General features: G+C 36.4%; 1 protein-coding gene across 1 annotated transcript in view; it reads right to left on the reverse strand.

Annotated features, from left to right (window-relative positions):
- Positions 1–25490, reverse strand: part of Dscam1 (Down syndrome cell adhesion molecule 1) — a 915831-nt gene that overhangs the window by 21875 nt on the left and 868466 nt on the right. The window contains exons 34-35 of the mRNA XM_068229242.1: positions 5257–5418; positions 1395–1455 (exon numbers count right to left, since the gene is read on the reverse strand). Coding sequence (XP_068085343.1) covers positions 1395–1455; positions 5257–5418 — 223 coding nt within the window. The remainder of the gene's footprint in view (positions 1–1394; positions 1456–5256; positions 5419–25490) is intronic.

Below are 25490 nucleotides of genomic sequence, written 5' to 3' on the forward strand. Positions count from 1 at the left end.
ATCTCAGAATATTGTGCTACCTTCCTAAAATGGACTGCTAACATCACGGTTTCACAATGTAAATTTCACAGAGAAAAAAGAAAACCTACAACCTGTTTTCCAGTCATTGCCCGGGTCACGGATGGAGTGAATGAAGGCCCCATCTAGCGGCAAGGATAGGAATTGTGCGGCTGCCGAGGCCTGTCGCACTCCTCTGGGGCAATGATTAATGACTGACAGATGAAATGAAATGATATTGGAGAGTGTTACTGGAATGAAAGATGAGAGGGAAAACCGGAGTACCCGGAGAAAAACCTGTCCCACCACTGCTTTGTCCAGCATAAATCTCACATGCAGTGACCAGGATTTGAACCACAGAATCCAGCGGTGAGAGGCCGATGGTGCTGCCACCTGAGCCACAGAGGTTACAGATTTCACCAAGAAAATTACTCCCATTTCTTGTGATACATTAAAAATATTGGTTTCGACTTTTGTATGATAAGAATCAACAGCTTAAATTTGGAATGAAAGCAGCTGACATAAGGAATAGGTAAACTCACTGAAAATTACCTGATTACCATAATTAGGCCTTTGAGAATAGATTAATAACATTTAATATTAAGCATAATCCCAATAACTAGACTAACTTTAGAATTCTCCATGCAACAAGATTGGATGAATATTCAGGCAAATAATTTATTAACAAAAGGATAGATATTATGAACTATGAAGTAGATATTTTGAAATTACACACAGAATATCTCAGAATTCTCAAAGGTGGAGTCAAAGTTTGAACAGTAATATACTGAAAGCAGGTAGATTTTTCAGAGGATTAGGTAATACTGTAATGCACTATTTCCATAGTTAAAGAATAGTATTTAAAAAATCATGACTTTGCAAATGACAGAATAAAACCATAACAAATATCATGCAGATAACTATAGATAAAGAAAGAAAATACTGTACCCAAAACAGAAGATTAGCATTCAGAACATAAGAAATTGTTAATGCCGAAAGATACTATGCCACTGCTTTCTATTCTGAGCTTTTAGAAAGGTTGTGTTCACGAGTTTAGTGGACGTGCTTGTTACTTCAACAGAATTCTTCATCAGTGCATCTAGTAAAAAATATTTTATCTTTGTGAAATACTATATTTTATTAACTGCAATATTTTGGGCCAGAAAGTAGGTATTTCTTTTTTTTTTTTACACGTAAATTAATTCTAGAGATATGCGAGTCAAGCCATTAGTGTGACCTACAATTAGCTATTTTTGTCTTTTTTTGTTTATTAGACTGCTACGAAAGCAAAAGAACGTACTAAATGGTGGGAGTTGTCATTTGTGAGAGGGGATGTTATAACATCATGTGTTTATTTTTATTTCTTTTATTGGCAAACTAGAAGTCCCACTACTGACCTCTCAATCAGCTTTCTCATTTCCTCAGTAGTCATGTCCTTGTTGTTGGCCCTGACATTGACTGAAACCAAAACCAAAATATAGCATCCAAGTCTACGCCACCGGCCAAGGTACCGTAACTGAAAGCACAGGCTTTGGGATGGACAATGATATGAAGTTCAAATCAATCTGGAAACTACCATGATTCCACATTAATGAAAAATGTACCGAAAGTAATACATGATTAGGTTGGGCTTTGGAGAGAAAAACTCTCAAGTAATTAGCTACAGACATATAATCAAATATTAAAGAAATCCAAATACAGATTTCTATACCTCACAGATATTTAATCACTGAGGAAATATTAAAACTTGTTGGTAGAGATAATTGAATTCCTCGTACATTTCAGAACATAGGCTAATAAGAATCTGCATTTAGGGGAACTGCATATGTGTACATACCGATGCCCAAAGAAAGGGCTAAAGAAGAAAGAAATTTCGGCAAAAAGTTTGAAAGATTTATAGCGCACTATTCATGAGACCCTCACGTTCTTGGTATTTAATGTTAAAAAAAAAAAAAAAAAAAAAAAGAGAGTAAATATTTGTTTGTAGCTGTCTCTTCCATCATGCAGCATTTATGTTTCATCATGTTCAAATCAAATTCTCCGTCTGGTCTCAAGGATGGAGACTACTGAAATAATTATTTTTAAACAAACAGAATTTACCTACAGGATTTCTACTCCTTTCTAAATAAATTACGCAAGTAAATAGAAATGCAAGCAGATGTAAAATTTTAAAAAAATGTTGAAAATGTTCTATTTTTCATAACTTTATATTGAAAATAAAGATACTTTTTTATTACGGAATTTAAGACTTACACCAGTAAGTTAATAACGATTATTTTGGAAGCAGAATAATGCAAGATTATATTTTACTGCATTTCAATATGAAGAACATTTACATCTTGACCATCAAAAAATGAAAATAAGTGGAATTTTAAATGAGTCACAGTTCTAAGGTAGCATTGTCCATCCCCAGCAAATGAAAAATAAAATAAACAACTCAAGAAAACACAAATTAAAGCAAAACATAAAATACTGTACTGTAAGTCTAACTACTTTGTTAAGACACGTTCACATAAGATTACACTGGACAGAAAACTAATACAAACAGTTATGAACAGTGTGACTGCAAAGGTCAATACTTGATATTAAAACAGAATGCAAGTATTAAGATACTGTACAAGATACCCAGAAAGTTAATTAAAGATAGTGGTGCATTTCTCCACCATTTTAGTTCACTGCATATTAAAGCATCTAAACTGAATTGGCCAGTAAAACATGCTTGTGGTTCAATTTCACTTACATAAAGAGAGGTAGTGTGATACACCTGGTCCTACCACACCTCAATCACCATACTAACAAAACAAAAATTAGTCAGTTCTTGGCCTATATTTTGCATCTCATTCAGCATTACAATGGCAATTTAGGGATACAGAGAAGACGCAGTTTGAAGTAACAGTTCCATTTCATGAACTTTGTAAATTAATTTTTTGATGTACTCTTAAATGAGATGATATGCACAGAATATTATGTATTACAAGGGACATGTATTAAGGGGGAATACTCTAACGAATATATTAACTTGCATCTTATGCCTGAAGAACAGCTAGCTATAAGTGTCTGAAAAGAAAGAATTTAAGAAATTCATCTTTAAATTGGTCACTGACTGTCTACCCAAAGTAGTTCACCCAGAGGGATGTGTGTTTGATTCCCCACTCTAACCACTCTATCCTGCTTAGTACTGAAGTTATCGAAAGTAGAAGCTTTTACCTTCTATGCCTCCAAAGGCCTCCATGGCCTGTACGGGCAAGGTTTTACCTTATTTTTATTACTGGAAGCCTTTGCCTACCACTCCTCGAAGGTCCTTCAAGTCTTGCTTGGATAAGGCTTTGTTTTATTTTTAACTGTAAATAAAGAATTTTCATATATTTATGGTCCTTTAACTGAAGATGTATGATAACTAATGAATGGCAAGCAATGTGCAAAATGAGCTTGGGAAATCAGGCAAGAAACTTTTATGGACCAGATTGTCTGTAGGTGCACGTGCGCACCCACCTCTCCCATGGATACAAGCAAACTGGGCCAGAAGTAACATTTGACTGGGCCATTATTACATTATGTCGCGATTAGAGAAAGTAGTTGGTATGTATTGTGTTCCAAATTTTCATCTGAAATATATAATCGTAACCTTCTTCATCCTTTATTCTATATTAGCAATGTGAGAAAAATATTATGGTGAGACTTTTTCACAATAGTTTCTACAATATATTTAACATATAAATGAGTTTATATCTTGTATAAACTATCATTGGGTTTGTGTCACAACTGATAACTGCTTCTGTTACTTTATAATGTTAATTTGATTATAGTTATGTAAAAACAAAATACAGATACATACATTACTAATTTATTAAAAAATCTGGAGAAATGCACCACTACCACAGTAATAACCAAAATTAATATGCATTTCAATACTGCTACCAAATGGACAATGTCAATCAAAACAGTAAAATGGAGTGGGATAACTGAAAAGGTGGGGTTTGAAAATGTTTAAGTTGGCAAGCTGAAGAGTCCATGCACACACTAACTAATAAATAGCTCTCAAAGAATGCTGTCTGTTTGTTTCACATTTTCCCCAACACTAACCATGTAAACAAGAATTCAGATTCCCATCAGTCAAAACAAAAAACTTACCAGTCAAAAAACAAAGAAAACACTTACTCGATAATTTGACTTAGTCAAATCTTATATCTTCAGTGTTAAGAGGACTATGCTAAGAAAGAATATCATTCATGTAAGTTGCAAATAAAAAATTACCTTTTATATACCCTACCTTCATACTACTGTTAAATTTAGCCATATTTAAAAAAACGCCAAAATAGATATACAGAGAGTGAATGTACAAAATATTTCAAACTCAGCAACAGGTAACTAGACACATTAAGTTATATTAAGGTAAATTAAGATTTATATTTTATTTCATACGAGAGTTGACATGTGATTATTTCTTGACAGTTCACAGAACATCAGTAATATGTGGTAAAAAGTAGAACAGGGACTGAAATAATAAATGGATGTGCACAGTTTCTACTACATATTATAAGAGAAGAATTATCCTAATATATATAAATTTGTACAAAAAGTAGCAAAGGCAATTTAGAAAGGAATATTGAATTTCCCTCTCATTAACATCTTGAATTTTCTTCTTAAACCTTGCCTGATTAAGTTACTGCACAACCCTTCTCATCATTTACCACATATCACAATTATAATAATAAATCTGTACATTTTTACATTCTAAACATAAGTTAGTTATTCAGTTTCAATATAAACAGGACAGAGTTAGACCATCAGATTATAATGAAAATAAATGACTTAAGGTATGCATAATTTTAAAAGATATCATTATATTCATACAGCAATCATTCTAAATAGTCTACAAAAATGTTAAGTATGGAATCATCTAAGTAATAATAATAATAAATTTATGAAAATATAATCGTATGATACATACGTACATACATACATACATACATTTACATATACATTAGCATAGATTTTTCGATAATTTAGTGAGAATGCTACCTTAAGCCACTCAGTAGCCTAACTCCAACCATTTATTGTATAAGTAAAAACAAGTAACTGAATATTTGAAAAGTAATTATAGTTAACATAGCTTTCATGTCACATACACACTTTTTACTTATAACAGAATGAGCCTCCATTCCACACTACAACTTCAACTGTGTGAAGTTTAATATCGTAGTTGAGCATCAGGGTGTGGAACGGCAGGTGGCTGAGTTAAGGGACCGCTTGACTCACCTCCGTAGTTCCTGTTGACGAGCTGATCACGATCACACTCTGCTTCTGAGATCTCGTTACTCTCTTTGGAGTCATTGAAGGACGAGTTGTTGGGATCATGGTTTCGTGGTGGTGGAGGAGGTGGTTCAGGGCTTCCTGAGATAGGCAAGTTACGAGCAGATCCTGCAAGAAACAGAGAGAAATAATTAAGTAGTCCAGGGAAGAAACCCATCAATCATTAAAATGTGGATCCTCACATCAATGAAATCACATACCTAGTTACAATAAATTGTGACTTTTTAAACATGGATCTCTTTTCTCATTTACTCATTTACCTAGCTCATGTTACATCATAATGTAACTGTTTCCTGTTGCCCACGTGCTGTGTAAGAGCACCCTCCATCCGTGTCTATCCAGGTACATTTCTTTTTCTTCTTGGACTTGGCACCATTCCATGCTTCTTCCTTACAAGTCCTGCTTTATTTGCGTGATCAATCTTTTCCTCAGTCAGCCTCTATGTCTCTTGCCTTCCAATCTTTTTCAAACCATTCTTTTGCAACACTATTTTAAGTCCATTCTCTTTGTGTGTCTAAACCATTTCAACCTTGATATGGCTATGTTTCCAGAGACAGATTGTTTCACTTGAATCTGTAATGGTATCACTTCATTTCAGATCTTATCTCTTCTTGTTTTCTGGAGCATTGACCTAAGAAACTTATTTCTGCAGCTTGGAATCTGTTATTACCTCTCATGTTAACTGTACACGTTTCAAGGTTATTGGTTGTTACCGCTATGAAGTATACCTGATAAAGAATTCTCTTGATTCTTAAAAGGATTCAATTATCCCAGAGAAGATGCCAGAATTGGAGGTTAAACAGAGTTCTTTTTTCAATTCTGTTGGTGATTTCCACAAAGGATCAGCTATCTATGGATAGAATACTACCAGGGAACTAGATGTGGTCATTTCTTATAGATTCACTTTATCCAATTGATGTTAATGTGTAGCCTTTGCCTGCTAATTGGAACAAAAACCGTTTTCATGTGACTAATTTTTAGACCAAACGTTTTGAATTGGCGGTTTCAGGTGTAACATACTCTATGTCTGAAACTGAATCAGTGTTCATTCTGATTTCCATGCCAGTAGAGCTTGTATCCTTCTTGCAATGACTTAACACCCTTCCCTTTCCAATTCATTTCACTCAATCCTAAGCGCCAATTGCAGAAATGATATATAGACAACGTTTACGGTTAAACAATGTCTAAGTATGGCTGCCGCATTGCAAAGATGTTATTTATCACTTAGACACTATCTAAAGCTGATGTTCAACAAGCATAAAAGCCCGAGTATACTCGGGATTTTATATATATAAAATAAAAACCCAAGTATACTCAGGAATGTCGCTCACTGATCGGTACCTAATTTAAAGGTCTGAATATACTTGTTGTTTTTCAGCGTTCCCACCAGATATTTATAAAATTATTACTTCAGGTTCCTATTTATGCATAAAGATGTCTCTGACTCAACCATAGTGGACGTCGGTGACTCAGGCAGCTCGTTTTTGCAGTCTTCCTGTATTTATTGCCATCTAAGTGTACTTCATCTGTTAAGTGAAAATGGAGAGTGAAGAAGATTTTGACATTGAGTTTAGTGAGTCTGATAGTTCTGATTGCGCGAGGGAAGAAGGCATGAAGGAAATCCAGATACATGCGTAAGGAGTGCAATGTAGCACTTTGTGTTGATCCTTGTTTTATTTCACACAGCCACAAACATATGAACAATGTCTTTCTTGTACAGTATTGAGTGTCATGTTATCTCTGTTTTTTTTTTTTTTTTTTTTTTTTTTTTTTTTTTTTTTTTTTTTTTTTTGCTAGTGGCTTTACGTCGCACCGACACAGATAGGTCTTAAGGCGACGATGGGATAGGAAAGGGCTAGGAGTGGGAAGGAAGCGGCCGTGGCCTTAATTAAGGCCTGGTGTGAAAATGGTAAACCACAGAAAACCATCTTCAGGGCTGCCAACAGTGGGATTCGACCCCAATATCCCCTGGATGCAAGTTCACAGCCGCACGCTCCTAACCGCACGGCCAACTCGCCTGGTGTGTCATGTTATCTTACTTGCCATCTGTTTAGTGGTGTGTTATTTATTTTACATTAAGTTAAAAGAAGAACCCATAAAAATATCACAAGTATACTCAGGATTTAAAAACATGAACTTTTCAGCGTGGCTTATATTTCATTGTTAAGTTCGCAAAATTTACTTTCATTGTTACCTATATCACTGTTTTTCAATAAAGAGTCCATTTTAACAGTAAAAAATTAGGTAAAAAAGAATCACAATTTTGTAAATAATTGCTATGTTAAGATGTTAAACACCGCTGAGGACAGTGTTTAGCCTCAAATTTTAGGAGAGAATCATGATCAGAGGTTATGCAATGTCATGTCGAGATGTTCTGGGAAGAGAGATTAGTCTAACAGCCTCCTGAGAGTCATGCATACATACATACATACATCCCACGTCGTTCCATCTTAAGCAATGGGTCGGCGAACGAGGCTTCACCAGTTGCGGTCTCTGAACTCTCCTTCTTCAATGCTTTCCAAAGTATGTCCTCGCTGTTGAATGTCAATCTTCACCATGTCCTTGTACCTGAGTCTTGGTCGCCCTCTTGGTCTTTTGTCTTCAAGTTTTAGATCATACATTTTTTTTTTTTTGGTAATCTGTTATCTCCCATACGACGCATATGTCTATACCATCTCAGTTGCTGCGCTGTTATTCTGTCCTGCAGTCTTACAACTAGAGCCTGCTTGCAGATTTCCTCATTACTGACTCCGTCCCTCCGTGTTTTACCGGACAAATCTCATTTCTGCTGCCTGGATTCTACTAACATCTTATTTATCATGGTCCATGTTTCGCAACCATAGGTCAGGATTGGATGTAATAGGTTTCATATATGACTCTCTTACAATTTGTTGTTATTTTCTTGTTTAACTATTTTGTAAAAGTTGCTACCAACCTGAATTCTGTGGGAAATTCCCTTGTCTACAGAACCAGTATCAGAGATAACACTTTCAAGATATTTAAATTGATGGTTCATCTGTAGCTGTTTCCCCTCCATTTCAATGTGTCCCATTGGTTGTCCATATCTCTTCATGACCATAACCTCACTTTTCTCTTGGCTGAAGATGAGTCCATATTCTTTAGCAGCTTCTGTCCAGGAGTTTATTTGTCCTTGAAGGTCTTCTTTAGAGTCTCCCCACAAGCATATATCATCTGCGAACAAGATAACTTTCATTTTCTTACCTCCAATCGTTTGGTGAACTTTTCTCTGAATCTTGTTCATCACAGTGATGAAAAGAAGAGGAGACAAAACACCAACCTTTCTTAACCCAGATTTTATATCAAAGGTTTCAGTCATTCCTACAGGTGTTTTGACTTTACTTCGGGTATCTTCATACAAATTCTTGATCCTGTGTATCATGTCATCCTGTATTCCAATTTTCTTCAGTGTTTCCCACACCTTCTCTCTGTTCACAGCATCAAATGCTTTCTTGATATCCAGAAAGGCTAACCACAAATCTCGGTTATGTTCGTAGTATTTTTCCATTAATTGACGGACTGTAAATATTAAATCAGATGTTGATCTCCCCTTCCTGAATTTGTACTGTTCTTCGAAGAGGCTCTCTTCAATAAGGGGTTTGATTTTATGCTCTATAATTCTTTCATAAAGTTTACCAACTTGAGATGTTAAAGTGATGCCTCTATAGTTGAAATATTTCTTTCTATCTCCTTTCTTGGAAATTGGAATTATGATGCCTGTTTTCCAATTGACTGGTATGTCCCCTTCTTTCCAGATCTTACGAAAGAGTCTGTAAATCCAATGTTTTCCAGAAATGCCCATAGCCTTGATCATTTCTCCATTAATTTCATCAGTACCAGCTGATTTTCCAGTTTTGATGTATTTCCAGGCATATTCTACATCACTCCATGTTAAGTCTAACCCGTTGTCAGAGGCAGACTTGCATGAGATAGTACCGGTACTGTCTTTTTGTGTAGGCTGTATGCAATTCATCAAAGTAAGTCCTCCAAGTCTCTTTGATCTTCTGATCTTCAGTGATCAGATTTTTGTTATCATCTCTTAGGTATTTGGGGTGTTCTTTCTCTCTTTTTCTATTTTTCATCATCCCATATAACATTTTCGTATTACCATTAACATCCTCTTTCAATTCATCACTCCACTTGTTCAAACACTTCCCTCGTTCTTCTGTAACAAAACTGCAAAACTGCAGCAATTCACTTCAAATGTACGGGGAAGTATATACAGTTTAAAATATGATTTTGCTTTTTAAGAGATAATATAAGGAACTTGTTTCTTGAGCCTCACACAGGGGGCAGTCTGGTAACTGCCCACTTGTCTACAATTCTTGGCAACTGATATATTTTATTTTTCTTGGGATAATTTCCCTGGAACAATAGGTTACATTGACTATTATGTACCCACATCAGGACTGGGAGGAAGAGCCATGGCCATAACAACAGCCCGAGTATTTGCCTGGTGTAAAAATAGGGGAAATTATTGGAAAACAATCTTCAGAGCCGCTGATGGTGCATTTCGAATCTACGGTCTCCAGAATACAAGTTCCATCTATATGGCCTGTACAACTCATTCGATTAGACAGCACTATAGTTTAATCTTCCCCTCGTCGATGCTATTTAGATTCCACACACCACAACAAAACTATAATCAAAGCTACACTTCCTTGTACGGTGGCGTGTCACTTTAATTTTGATAATTATTCTGAGATTTCATTTCCACCAAAAGCGATATTCTTATCTGTGGGCAAGTTATGCTCATGCTTAGCCATATTTGTGTCATCTTTAATGTGTAGGAAGGAAGACGACAGCTGAGTAATGTTTGGCGCGTGCACCAATGAATTTTACTGGTTGTAAGAAGCAAAGAGTTGCATGGAATATTGAAACTTAAATGATGCCGGTTGATTATTGTTATACAATGGAACATCATGTGTAACTTAGATGTTGTTTAGGTAGATGATGTTTAAGGCTTAAAACTAGTCATTGTTTCTGGAATCGGCCCTAAGACTCTAACTTCCTTCCTTCCATAGGATAGAGTTTTTCGCACTTGTATTATTCTGTCTCAAAGTTGTTTTCTCACTGCATACCTCTGCTGGTTATCAACAGGCTGTCTGCCATTATTCATAACAGAGCTCTGCAAAGCTGGAGTCACAACTGTAGTTACGTTATGGTTTCTGAAGTACTTTCTTATGTTTAAAGGAAGTGCAATTATTCTCCCGCTGGCTTACTGGCTCTAACACTACGGATGATTTTCTGTTAGGGTCTATTCCCTTAGCAGTTGATAGTCGCCTACCAAATCTACAAGACAGCATATTACCTTCATGTTACATACCAATTAAAAGAGTTTAATTACACAAGGTTTTAGTGGAAAGTTAGAAACTAGAAAAACAGCTGGAATTCATAAGATTTCTGGGGATATACTAAAGACAATGGGTTGGGATATAGTACCATACCTGAAGTACTTATTTGATTAGGTATTTTTTATATGAAGGAGCTATACCAAATGAATGGAGAGTTGCTATAGTAGCCCCTATATATAAAGGAAAGGGTGACAGACATAAAGCTGAAAGTTACAGGCCAGTCAGTTTGACATGCAATGCATGTAAGCTTTGGGAAAACATTCTTTCTGATTATATTAGACATGTTTGCAAGGTTATTCCACTGAAGATCAACTTGTAGGATTCCAGCAAGATATAGCAGATATCTTGGATTCAGGAGGTCAAATGGACTGTATCACGATTGATCTGTCTAAGGCATTTGATAGGGTGGATCATGGGAGAATACTGGCAAAAATCAGTGCAATTGGACTAGACAAAAGAGTGACTGAATGGGTTGCTACATTTCTAGAAAATAGATCTCGGAGAATTACAGTAGGTGAATCTTTATTTGACCCTTTAATAATTAAGAGGGGAATTCCTCAAGGCAGTATTATTGGACCTTTACGTTTTCTTATATATATAAATGATATGAGTAAACAAGTGGAATCAGAGATAAGGCTTTTTGTGGATGATGTTATTCTGTATAGAGTAATAAATAGGTTACAAGTTTGTGAGCAACTGCAAAATGACCTAGATAATGTTGTGAGATTGATGGCTGGCAATGGTATGGTGATAAATGGGGTTAAAAGGCAGGTTGTGAGTTTCACAAATAGGAAAAGTCCTCCCGGTTTTAATTACTGCGTTGATGGGGTGAAAGTTCCTTATGGGGTCACTGTAAGTACCTAGGTGTTAATATAAGGAAAGATCTTAATTGAGGTAATCACATAAATGAGATTGTAAATAAAGGGTACAGATCTGTGCGCATGGTTATGAGGGTGTTTAGTGGTTGTAGTAAGGATGTAAAGGAGAGGGCATATAAGTCTGGTAAGACCCTAACTAGAGTATGGTTCCAGTGTATGGGACCCTTACCAGGATTATTTGATTCAAGAATGGGAAAAAATCCCAAGAAAAGCAGCTCCATTTGTTCTGGGTGATTTCCGACAAAAGAGTAGCGTTTCAAAAATGTTGCAAAGGTTGGGTTTGGAAGACTTGGGAGAAAGAAGACAAGCTGCTCGACTAAGTGGTTTGTATTAGAACTTTTTACAATTAATTTTTTTTTTTTCGCTATTTGCTTTGCGTCGCACCGACACAGATAGGTCTTATGGCGACGATGGTATAGGAAAGGCTTGGGAAGTGGAAGGAAGCGGCCGTGGCCTTAATTGAAGTACAGGCCCGGCATTTGCCTGGTGTGAATATGGGAAACCATGGAAAACCATCTTCAGGGCTGCCGACAGTGGGGCTCGAATCCACTATCTCCCGATTACTGGATACTGCAGCTATCGAGCTCGGTATTAATTTATTTAAAACCACCTATTCAATACTTTACAGTCTTTAAGACTTATATAATCATTCTAAGGTTGTAATGGTACATGTTTTACCTGTCACCGTGGGCATCATCAGTCATAAATTCTATACTCTAAGTCAGAGCTCTGAAGTGGATGTTATATTAAAACTATTTTTAAGAACTAATTGTTTACAATAATTTACATTGATGTATAAGGACATTATAGTCATCAATCAATCAATCAATCAATCAATCAATCAATCATTCAATCAATCATTCAATCAATCAATACTGATCTGTATTGAGGGCGTCGTCCAGGTGGCAGATTCCCTATCTGTTGTTTTCCAGGCCTTTTCTTAAATGATCACAAAGAAATTGGAAAATTATTGAACATTTCCCTTGGTAAGTTATTCCAGTCCCTAACTCCCCTTCCTATAAATGAATATTTGCCCCAATTTGTCCTCTTGAATTCCAACTTTATCTTAATATTGTGATCTTTCCTACTTTTAAGGACACCACTCAAACTTATTCGTCTACTGATTGAATTGGTTAATCCTGTTTTAAAGTTCTAATGGGATATCATGTTCCCATCTAATGGAGATAATATAAAATATTATTAACACTCATAATGTTGATATCGGGTTGACAATTAAAGTCAAATGAGAATCAAAATATTTACACAGAATATTTCAGTATATACAAGAAATCAATACGTTTAGCTTAAAATGATTTGTGGATTAGTTAAAATCTTCTATAGATTAAAATCTTTTCTTTATTGAAACGAGAGTCTTTATTAATAATATTTGAAGTGAAGATGCTGGTTAGATGGCAAGTATAGCTAGTAGAGGATGCTAGATCAAATCTCATTCATATAACAAATTAAACCTCCTTCGCCTAGGAAGTTATCATCCATGTAAGTCTGAAGAGGAGTTCAACTGGATTCTTAGATGTAAATGAAACAGCTTGTGATGCGTATTGAAGTCTGTGGAATAAGACATAAAGGTGTGCAAGTTGCTATATTGGAACTGTTTACTAGTGGAATTAATCTTCTTAACACTTACCCTTTAGACTTTAGGAGAGATGTCCGGCACTGTTGGTTGTATGAGGTGGTCTGACAGTCCCTTTACCTCTACTCCTCGTATTGTAGGGATGTGTCATTTTTAGCGGGGAGTGTGTTGGGTGGAGAGGGGTGGGCGGGGTGTTAAGATCGCTGTTGGTACATGTAGGGGAAGGGGAGTGTGTCGGGTGGAGAGGGGTAGGCGGGGCGTTAAGATCGCTGTTGGTACATGTAGGGGAAGGGGTGTGGCCAGGCGACGGGACATTAGCTGCTGTTGATATAGGGGTATTAATGCTGGATTTATAGTTGAATATTTAAAAAAAAAATTGTTATTGTTTTTTGTTGAGAGATGACGATAAGTTAGGAATTTGCTCAGTGACTGGGCCCATTTTTTCTAAGAATGTCATTTAAATTTTGATTCTTATTGAAGTGCTGGTCTAAAAAGACATAGGTGTCTTCGAATTCAGTCATTAAACTGCCCTTATAATAATCTCTAAGATCTGAAGGTTCTGGTCTATAGTGGTGAAGCTATGTTCCATTTCTTTCATAAGAATACTCATAGCGGAGTGTGTGTTGTGCTTAGATGCATTGTAATGCTCTAAGTATCTCGTCTGAAAGCTGCGTCCAGTTTGTCCCACGTAAGAAAACTTAAAGTGGGTGCATTGGAGTCTATAAATCCCTGACTTTGAGAATCTGTTGTGTGTTAAATTTACTGTATGGGAGTTAAAGAATATATTTCTATTTGTATTAAGAGTTTTAAATGCCATGTTTCTTAATCGGGTTGGTGATCTGATATAGAGCAGGATTTGTGAAGGTAAAAGCAGCAAAACTGTTTTTTGTGTTATTTTTGTCTTTCAGGGGTTAAATTAGTTGCAGTTTTTATCTTGATTTTGTTTATAATTTTGTTAACCATGTCTGTTTTGTAGCTGTTAAGTTAGCCAGTTCTTTAATATGTTGTAGTTTTTTTTTTCGGCTGTCATTCGAAAGAGGAATTTTGAATGCTCTATAGATCAAGCTGTAAAAGGTTGCTAACTTGTGAGATTGTGGGCGTAAAGATTCTTTTTTTTATAGTCAAAGGGGCAACGATGGGTTTTCTATAGATTTGAAAAGTGAATTTATTACTGGCTTTATTTATGGTTACATCTACGAAATTTAAGAGTTATAGATGTTGATTCCCGATGGGAATCTGATGGCCAAACAGGCATCAATTTTTAATAAAGAGACAAAGCCTCTCATAGTGCATTGGCACTGCCGGTGGTTACATTTAGCCTACACAGTCGCCTCCACGGTATGCACTGTACAGCGTCTTGGTAGGTGTGCTAGGTACCAACTGATGAGCCCAGCCTAGCACACGGGGGCGAAACGCTGGCATGAGTTGGCTGGAAAATTTATAATGTTCCATAACGGACCATTTATATTGGTATTTAAGGAGTTGTTGATTTCATCTTCCTTTGTGAAGGTAATGTTGTTACCAAGTCCATTAAGGAACTTTAAAATGTTATCGCTGTTGTTTTGCTGTTTATCAATGATGGCAAACGTGTCATCCACGAATCTTATCCATAGGTGGAGACCATTGATTTTATTTACTATTTTATTAGCCTCTAGATTATCCATAAAAATGTTAGCTGAAATGCCCAAAATGGGATCTCCCATTGCCAGTCCCTTCTGATGATAAATTTTGTTGTTGAAGGTGAAATAGTTATTGTTCAAAACAAAGCTCAATAATTCAATGAAGTCAGTTATTTCAAATTTGCTTAAATTACTGTGTTTAGAAAGGTTTGTTTTTATAATATTTATAGTATCATTTTTAGGGATGCTTGAGTACATATTGGTAATGTCATATGAGACCATTATGTAGTTTGGTTGTAGTTTAATTGTGTGAGAAGAGCTGCTCGACTAAGTGGTATGTTCCGAGCTGTCAGCGGAGAGATGGCGTGGAATGACATTAGTAGACGAATAGGTTTGAATGGCATCTATAAAAGTAGGAAAGATCACAATATGAAGATAAAGTTGGAATTCAAGAGGACAAACTGGGGCAAATATTCATTTATAGGAAGGGGAGTTAGGGATTGGAATAACTTACCAAGGGAGATGTTCAATAAATTCCCAATTTCTTTGAAATCATTTCGGAAAAGGCTAGGAAAGCAACAGATAGGGAATCTGCCACCTGGGCGACTGCCCTAAATGCAGATCAGTATTGATTGATTGATTGATTTAATTGTGTTAATTTTTCGCAGAAATCAATGGAACTTCTTATGTAAATTTCATTATTAAATTTAAAATGTTTGCTAAGAAAATAATGTAAAAATCATGAAACTGTATAAGTGAGACTGTTTTATAATGGGGCGCACGGGTACCTCTTTTTTATGGATTTTAGGTAATGCCTTTGCGGTTGGTAGCTTTAGGATTCATAATAGTGAGTCTTTGATGTTCTTGCTCTTGCAAAAGGAAAGATGAATTTTTCAAGACAATTTTCAAATTTTGTTAAATTTTTGGCGTGCGGTCTTTACTTACTATAGTGTAGGTGTTATCGGAAAAGAAAAGTTCTGTTTTATTCACGCAGTCGACCTTGTTTAATAAAACGGTGGTGGATCCTTTATCGGCTTTTGTAATTATTATATCATTGTTCTTAATTTTGTTTTTAAATTCGATTATTTGTTTTTTGAGACCTGGTTGTGAATTAGTTTTCAATTCATTGACTAAAGAGGGAAGTTACTTTTTAATTTCACATCTAATGTCATTACGTTTATCGGTAGGGAGTTTACTAATGTTACTGTAGACTCAATTTTGGCAGATTGTGCCGAAAACCTGTAGTCTAATATCTTGGAACTTGAAAATAGGTGCAATGAGTATGGTGTGAAAATTAGCCTCTCGAAGACTAAATTTATGTCAGTAGGTAAGAAATTCAATAGAATTAAATGTCAGATTGGTGATACAAAGCTGGAACAGCTAAATAATTTTAAGTATTTAGGTTGTGCGTTCTCCCAGGATGGTATTATAGTTAAGTGAGGTTGAATCAAGGTGTAGTAAAGCTAATGCAGTGAGCTCGCAGTTGCGATCAACAGTGTTCTGTAAGAAGGACATCAGCTCCCAGACGAAACTATCTTTACATCAGTCTGTTTTCAGGCCAACTTTGCTTTAGGGGAGTGAAAGCTGGGTGGACTCAGGATATTTTATTCATAAGTTAGAGTGACAGATATGAAAGTAGCGAGAATGACTGCTGGTACAAACATGTGGGAACAATGGCAGGAGGGTACTCAGAATGAAGCTGTACGCATAAACCAGCTTCAGTGGTGGGGTCATGTGAGACGAATGGAGGAGTTTAGGTTACCTAGGAGAATAATGGACTCTGTTATGGAGGGTAAGAGGAGTAGAGGGAGACTAAGACAATGATGGTTATACTCGGTTTCTAACAAATTAAGGATAAGAGGTATAGAACAAAATAAGGCCACAGCACTAGCAAACAGAGGATTGTGGCAACGTTTAGTAAATTCACATAGGCTTGCAGACTGAATGCTGAAAGGCATAATGGTCTATAATGATAATGTATGTATGTATTAATATAACACCCACTTCAGAGCTCTGACTTAGAGTAAGAAAAAATTTATGGCTGATGATGCCTGCGATGACAGGTGAAACATGTACCATTATAACCTTAGAATGATTAAATAAGTCTGAAAGACTGTAATTTTTTATTATTTATTAATTATTAAGACTGTAAAGTATTGACTAGGTGGTTTTAAATAAATTAATTGTAAAAAGTTCTAATATATTGAACTTTAATATAGTCTAATAATGAGATTAATCACTTGTAATAAGTGGTATGTTCCAAGCTGTCAGTGGAGAGATAGCGTGGAATGACATTAGTAGACGAATAAGTTTGAGTGGTGTCTTTAAAAGTAGGAGAGATCACAATACTAAGATAAAGTTGGAATTTAAGAGGACAAATTGGGGCAAATATTCATTTATAGGAAGAGAAGTTAGGGATTGGAATAACTTAACAAGTGAGATGTTCAATAAATTTCCAATGTCTTTGAAATCATTTCAGGAAAGGCTAGGAAAAAAACATATGGAATCTGCCACCAGGGCGACTGCCCTAAATGCAGAACAGTAGTGATTGATAAATGAGCAAAAGTAGAATAGTGTGACCGGGCATCCCTTTTTAATAAGATTGTCCCCTTTTACAGCCGCCTGTCCCCTGTCTCAAGCAATGTGCACTTGGAACATAAAAGGTCTTAAAAATACAGTAGTATTCCATTTCTATATGGTATAGTATTTTAGAAATTGTTTTTATATTTTCTCCCATTTTCACCCTGTATAATTCTCCTTTTGAAAATACTTTCATTTCAAACTGTAAAGGCCATATTAATTACAAAATGTAAATTTCAAACATTTCTGTAGCTTTCCTGAAAAAAAAAAAGGCCAACCCTTTTAGAAGAAATTTACTCATTAAAAGAAATACGACAGACATTGTACAATTGATCTTCCTAGAAAATGTTAAAAGGTAACATGAGGCTGCAAATTTTTGTTATTATGGAACAAGTTCAGAATAGGGTGATATATGTATGATGTAAGATCTAATTAATCAACTAATTAAACTCAGCGCAGGTGTGACCATGATACTGTATTACGTACATATATGCAGGGTAAGTCATAAGTCCCTCTGGGGTTTCACAGTTTGACAGACCAAAAACCAGCTTAGTGGTAAGGAGTGAAAGTATGTCAACAGGCAGAGAAACTGTACAACTTTCCTCACCAATACTCGATGTGTGCACTGTTGTCGACTTGACAGACATCAATCCTATAACAGAGTTCCCTACACATGTTGCAACATACCAAGGTCGATAGTAGCCACTGCTTAAGCGCTGGTAAATTCTGTGGCAAAGCTGGTACGTATATATGATCTTTAATGAAATTCCTGAAAGTCACAAGGAGTCACACTGGCTGACCTCTGGGGCCATGACATGAGAGTTAAGTCTCTATTTGAAGTGTGTATCATCCAGCGATTAAGAAGAGTAGCATTAGGAAAAGCATGCATATTAGAATGGAAATTTGGTGGTACTCCATTCTGTTGGAAAATTATGTCACTGTCTGCACTATCTTTCTGCAATTGTGGCAATAACCAGTTTTCTAAATTGTCCAAGAAATTAATACCTGTACCAGTTGTCTCACTAAAGAAAACATTTTACAAGATGAAATTGAACAAAACATACAGGCTTTTGGAGAGTTGTTGACATGTTTCATTCTTGTGTGTGGTTTTTCCAAGCTCCAAGAATGCACGTTGTGCCATTTGACTGCCCTCCAGCCTCGCTTGCAGTTCCTCACAGAATTGAAGGTGTAACCTTTTAGCTTGGGGGCTTAGTGACTGCATTAGTTCCAGCTAGTATGGTTTAAAGACAAGTTTCTTGTGCACTACATGCCAGACTGTTTTCTGAGACATTTGCAGTTTGTGGCTGGCCTCCTGAAGAAACAGTTATTGTACATGATCTACAGTCTCAGGCAAATAGCTCTGCTTGCTTGGTCTTTCATGGTCACGTAAACAGCCAGTCATTATGAATTTCCTATACCACTCTCTTATTGTCTTTTTTGTCAGAGGATCCGTGTGATACTTTGCATGAAATACACACTGAACTGTTCCATCAAATTCACTTTTCCCAAACTGCAACACACTATAAATGTTTTCTGTTCTAGAAACGCTACGTTGGTACACTACTGACTACCAGCGGAAAATGCACAACTACAGTAGTGACTGATAAATGAGCGAAAGTAGAATAGTGTGACCGGGCATGCCCCTTTTACACCCTCCTTTTCTTAAAAGAAAAAGTGACACACAAGTGTTGGGCGTACAAATGACATTGCTGCAAATGAAGGTGAGGAACTAATTACGACCCTCAGAGGTAAGATTTCCAAACTACCTGACTCAAAAGTAATTGTAGTTAATGTGCCACCCAGGTATGATCTTTTAGAGGACTCGTGTGTGAACAAAGCTGTACATGATATAAATATAAAAATCAAGAAATTATGTAAGAGTTTTAGAAATGTTTATGTACTAGATACTTTAGGTCTTGGCAGGCAAATGTTCACTAGGTATGGGTTACATCTGAATGGTAATGCAAAAGCAACTCTCTGTAGACAAATTGCTACAATTATCAACAGAGATTTGCAAACTAATATGCACTTAAGAAAACCCATACCACTAAACTGGCATATACAGGGAAACTTGCCAGAAAACTCAGATCCTTAAATCAAGATCTATGTACAAGGATCTGGGTTCCAGGGACGTTCTCAACTCATGAGTCAAATGTTACCCAATTGCAACAGTCAAGTTTTAGGGAGGAAGGGGTCTCTTGGTAAACTGTAAGAGTGTAGTACATAAACAATTAAAATTCGGTACATTGATGGAATCTTATGAGACTGATGTGGTGATAGGAGTGGAATTGTGATTGAGAGAAGGGGTGGGTAATAAAGAAGTATTTCCAGAAGGGTATACACTCTATTATAGCGACCGAGAAGATAAAAAGGGAGCGGAGGTGTTTATTCTGGTGAAGGAAACTTATTGTTTACATGAATGGTTTACCAATGAAAGGGATGAAATATTAGGGATAAAATTAGTTTGTGATAATATGAAGGAGGTGGGAATTACAGGAACATAGAGGCCTGGAAGAGAGGAAAGAGACATGGAAATATTTGAGAAAATAATAGATTATACTCATAGAAACAATAATAATGATATGGTAATAATTGGGGGAGATCTAAACTTGCCTGAAGTTGAATGGAATGGAGTTGCAAGTGGAGCCCATGAACAGAAACTGGCAAATAAGTTAATTTGGGAGGGAGGATTTACACAAGTAGTACAAGAACAGACTCATCTCAATAACTTGCTAGATGTATTCTTGGTTAAACCATAGGAAATTGTTGATAAAACTGAGGTAATTGAAGGAATAGATGACCATAAGGCTGTAATAATGGATGTAGGACTTGTACCAAACATGCTTAATAAGAGGGTCACACAAGATAAGAAATTATACAGAAAAACTAAAGTTGATGAATTTGGGACTTACCTTAAATCACAATTCAGTTGTTCGATAAGTAAAGGGAGTAATGTGGATACACTTTGGGCTAAATTTAAAGAAATCATTTGGGAAGGAGAGAAGAGATTTGTACCTGTTAAGAAGGGTAAAATGACCTCAGACCCTGTTTATTATACAAGGGAAATAAGGAAATTAAAAAGAAGATGTAGAATAGTAAACAGGAAAATCAAAGAGGGTAGGGAGAGTAGAGAAACTGGAAAACAGCTAATGAGGGAATTGAATAGAGTGAAAAAGGAAGCAAAAGAGAATTATACGAATGGCATACTTCAAGAGGGTAATGACCACAAAGGGAAATGGAAAAAGCTGTATTCATATATCAGGAATCAAAAAAGAAAAAGAATCCAAATTCCTACAATGGTGGGAGAAGGGGGTGAACACTATTTAACGGATACTGAAAAAGCAAACCTATTTAGTAGGGAATTCAGAGATTCAGTAGATGATTGTCAGGAGTTGGAAACCGAAACAGAAGATAGAGAGGGAGAGGCACAGAGGGAAACAAGAAGCTTCTCATTCACAAATGAAGATATTTTCAGAGAAATCCAACTGATTCAGCAAGGAAAAGCAGCAGGAAGTGATCAAATTACTGAGGAGGTGTTAAAGACAATGGGGTGGTACATAGTGCCTTATTTAAAATTTCTCTTTGACTATGTCATAAATAATAGTGTAATGCCAAAAGAATGGAAGGAATCTATAATAATACCAATTTATAAAGCAAAGGGTGATAAAAAGAAACCAGAGAACTACAGACCAATCAGCCTGACCAGTATAGTTTGTAAAATACTGGAGACTTTAATATCAAAGTACATCAGAGGGATATGTGATGACAAAAATTGGTTCATGAGGAGCCAGTATGGATTTAGAAAGAAATTTTCTTGTGAGGCACAACTGGTGGGATTCCAGCAGGACATATCACATCAGTTGGATTCAGGAGGCCAGTTAGATTGCATAGCCATGGATCTTTCCAAAGCCTTTGGTAGAGTGGAACATGAAATATTATTAAAGAAATTGGAGGGAATAGGATTGGACGTAAGGGTTATACGTTGGATAAGAACATTTCTAAATTCAAGGGTTCAGAAAGTCAAAGTAGGGAATAATATATCACAGGAAGAGAAAGTTTGGAAGGGAATTGCATAGGGTAATATAATCGGTCTGTTACTTTTCTTAATATACACAAATGATTTAGGGAACAATATAACATCAAAAATAAGATTGTATGCAGATGACATAATTGTTTATAGGGAAATAAATAACATTGAGGATTGTTCAGAATTACAAAGGGACCTTGAGAGTATCCAACAGTGGGTTGAAGAAAATAATATGAAGATTAATGGAGGCAAATCAACTGTTACAACATTTACAAACAGGAGCTTTAAAACTGAATTTGAATATACTTTGGATGAAGTAGCTATCCCAAAAGATGGCAAGTGCAAATACTTAGGTGTGAGATTTGAAAGTACTTTGCACAGGAAGGGTCATGTTGATGACATTGTTGGGAAAGCATACAGATCGTTACATGCCATAATGAGGCTACTTAAAGGATGCAACAAAGTAACAAAAGAAAAAAGTTACTTAAGTATGGTTCGTCCATTATTGGAATATGCAAACAGTGTTTGGGATCCTCACCAAGAATACCTAATAAAAGAAATACATAGTGTGCAGAGGAAAGCAGCAAGATTTGTAAGAGGGGATTTCAGGAGAAACAGTAGTGTATCAGAAATGTTAGAGGAACTTGGGTGGGAAACTTTAAGTAAGAGAAGGGAGAAAACTAGACTTATAGGATTATATAGAGCTTATACAAGAGAAGAAGCATGGGGAGAAATCCGTGAGAGGCTTCAGTTGGAAAATAATTATATCGGCAGAACTGACCACAAGTATAAAATTAGAAGGAATTTTAGCAGAAGCGATTCGGGTAACTTTTCATTCATTGGGAAGGGTGTGGAGTGGAACAGTTTACCAGGGGTAGTGTTTGATCCTTTTCCAAAATCTGTACAGATATTCAAGAAGAGAATGAACAGCAACAGGGAAAATAAATTAAATGTTAGAGGGCATTCGACCAGTGCAGGCTATTGTAAATTAAAAATGTGTGTGAAAAAATTAATTCCATCCCCTGGTCCATGGAGTTTGGACAGCCAAAGTAGGGGACTGCCTGTAGGGGTGAAGTACAGTGGGGACTTCGAGGGCCCTGGGACCGCTACGGTAGCTGTGAAGGCCCTTCAGGAACTCTGAAAAGTGGTGGCAAAAGGGGCTCTGGTTAAGACTCAGCAGGTCGTTATGCTACTTAGGTTCCAAAATGGGTATTTAAAAAAAAAAGTAAATAAATGCAATGTAAATTTTAATCTTATACCAATTGCATAGTATTATTTGAAGTAATTCCACATACTGTATATGAGTTGACTATGTTTGCAAGTATAGGAGATATTATAAGTAGAATTTTGTAAACAATATAAATTTATTAAGGATGATCTGTTTGTTTAATAGAAAAATTGTTGGGGTATTCTAGAAAAATTTTCTTCTCTTGTTAATTTAAAATTTAGTGTACCATTTGCCACTGAGATAGACATCTCATTTGCAAATAAAGAGATTTTGATTTGCTTTGATTTGATTTGATGTGATGTGCAAGACACATCATTTTAAAATGGACGCATGTGTAACCACAACATATTTTATCAATGTTTCAAGACATGCCAATAGTATTATATTAGGTGTTTTGGTTACTGCCGTGCTGTTTGACTTACTCTTTATTACAGCCTAGTTATTGCAAATAGTATAGTATTTATTATTTTAAATAAAACTGGACACTTGTTGTTCACTAATAATTAGGGATGTTGTAGCATTTTGAAATCAGAAATTTAGCATTTAGATGTGAACATATAGCATTTTGTAGTGCTTATACACTTTCAGTTTACACACTCTTAGCAATAGTTAAATATGAAGACCAAAGATATCCATTACATATAGACTATCTTTTTAACTCCAACAATAATCCAAAACAAGAGCTACACCAAAAGAACATCATAACAAATATGCATACCAAAAGGATATTTTAATGTGTAATATTAACCCCTATTTTGGATGTATATTATTTATATCGTAATGTACTGTCGGCAGGGTCGGGAATTTTAGCAATCATTGGTTTCCAGTGACACATGGGCTGGGTGTATGTGTCGTCTTCATTGTCATTTCATCCTCATCACGACGCGCAGGTCGCCTACGCGAGTCAAATCAAAAGACCTGCACCTGGCGAGCCAAAGTCCTCGGACACATCCCGGCACTAAAAGCCATACGCCATTTTATTTCATAATGTTTTATATTAAGACTATGAGTTTCTTAAAAGAAAAAGTGCACACAATTGTTGGGCGTACGAGGTTTGTCCGGAAAATAGGTATAAATCCGTTGGGGTGACGTATCACGTATCGTGGAGGCGCCGCCAGGTGGCACTGCTGTTGTCGCCAATCTTCTCAACGCTCAGTTCGAGTCGGAGAGCTCTGCGTGTCAGTAGCAGTGTGCGGCTTCTTGTTGGAAGTTACCCGTTTTCACCTGCCGTCGGTATGGAGCTCTCTCTGATTGAGGAACAGCGCATCAACATCAAGTCTCAGAGCTCGTATGGCCCGAGTTCGATCGGATTTGGCACAAGGGGCAGGTGGATCCTTCATTACGACAATGCGCCCGCTCACACGTCGCTCGTTGTGCGTGAGTTTTTGGCCCGAAGCTCAATCACCGTGACAGACAACCCGCCTTATTCACCCGATTTAGCCCCTTGTGACTTCTTCCTGTTCCCGAAATGCAAAATGGTGCTTCAGGGGCGGCACTTGGGTGATGTGGAAGCCATCAAGGGAGAAACAACACGGCAACTGAACAGCATCACAACTGAAGACTTTCAACAATGTTATCAACAGTGGAAACGGCGTTGGCAGAAGTGCATCTTGTCTCAGGGAGAGTACTTTGAAGGAGACCATATTGTAATACCTGAATAATTGTCAAATAAAGTTATTATTCAACTTTTATATGTATTTTCTGGACAAACCTCGTATGTGCAAGACACATAATTTCATTGGACTCTGTCGCCGGTGGTGAGAAGTTCATAACGTGGATGGAATCATTTAATTCTTGTCATTATGGTAAAAATTTGTCGTGAAATACCCACTGATAAAACTAAGGAACTCTCAGACATTTTCGAAGAATTCAATTAAATATTTGTTTTTTGTTTGGTTCTGTATTAATGTAAATCTTTGGTAAAATCACCATCACAAGAATTAAGACATTTGCTTAGAGTTGATGAAATATATGTTTTATTTGTTGTGAAATTTTTGTGAATTCTAAATTTTCAGGACTCACAGGAGAGACAGTTGATATTAATTTAATCATTATGAGTGTTGGAAAAAATTGTATTTTGGGTACTGGAGATCTCCAGTAGTATGCTTGTTGTAACCCATCTTTTGTATCACCCTGTATTTGCCACATGGAGGCTTTGATCACGAAATCGCTGAGTTCCGCAATCGAAACCTCTAGAATGTGTTTCCCACATTACCATATTAGGTAAGGTATTTTCATTGGCTGGAATAACAGCCATTTTGATTGGTGAAAATTTTGGGTCGAATCGTAGGTAGCTTCCCTGATTGGCTGTTTGAGTGTTTCTCAATTTCCGGCCTTTGGCTACTCTGTTGTAGCAGGGCTCTGGTCCGCGTCTTTGGTTTTCGTACGTCTTCGCGGTCGGATGCACCTTCTAGGTGGTCCACTCAGTGGCTCCGGTCATCTCAGAGTAAGCATGTTTTCTTTTCTCAAATGTTAAATTAATATGTAAATTTATCGGTTTTGGAGTTTACCTTAGACCCAAGTTTTCGCTGTTTTTTTTTTTTTTTTTTTTTTTTTGTAATGCCTTAGCTTGTCAGCTAAGCATACCCTTTGTTTTGCAGGCAATTCCCTTTTATTAACCTTTTGTGTAATGCAAAATTAATTTTTCCATTCGGGTTGCCTCCCGTAGTGCTGTGTCAATTTAGGGTAAGCCTGTGGAGCGATGCGTCTCTCGCTGATGTGTATTAGGAGAGGACAGCAACTCCAAAAGCCTCTGCCTTAAATTTCAAATTCCGTTGTTATTTTCTTTCTAAACTATTGGTAATAATTTGTAAACTCTTTTTCTATTTGCCTTGTAAGAACCATGGACAGAAATCTCGTGTTTCGTTTCATCTTGTTTTCTGGTT

Source organism: Anabrus simplex, chromosome 9 (genome assembly GCF_040414725.1).
Source record: "Anabrus simplex isolate iqAnaSimp1 chromosome 9, ASM4041472v1, whole genome shotgun sequence".
Taxonomy (NCBI): Eukaryota; Metazoa; Arthropoda; class Insecta; order Orthoptera; family Tettigoniidae; genus Anabrus; species Anabrus simplex.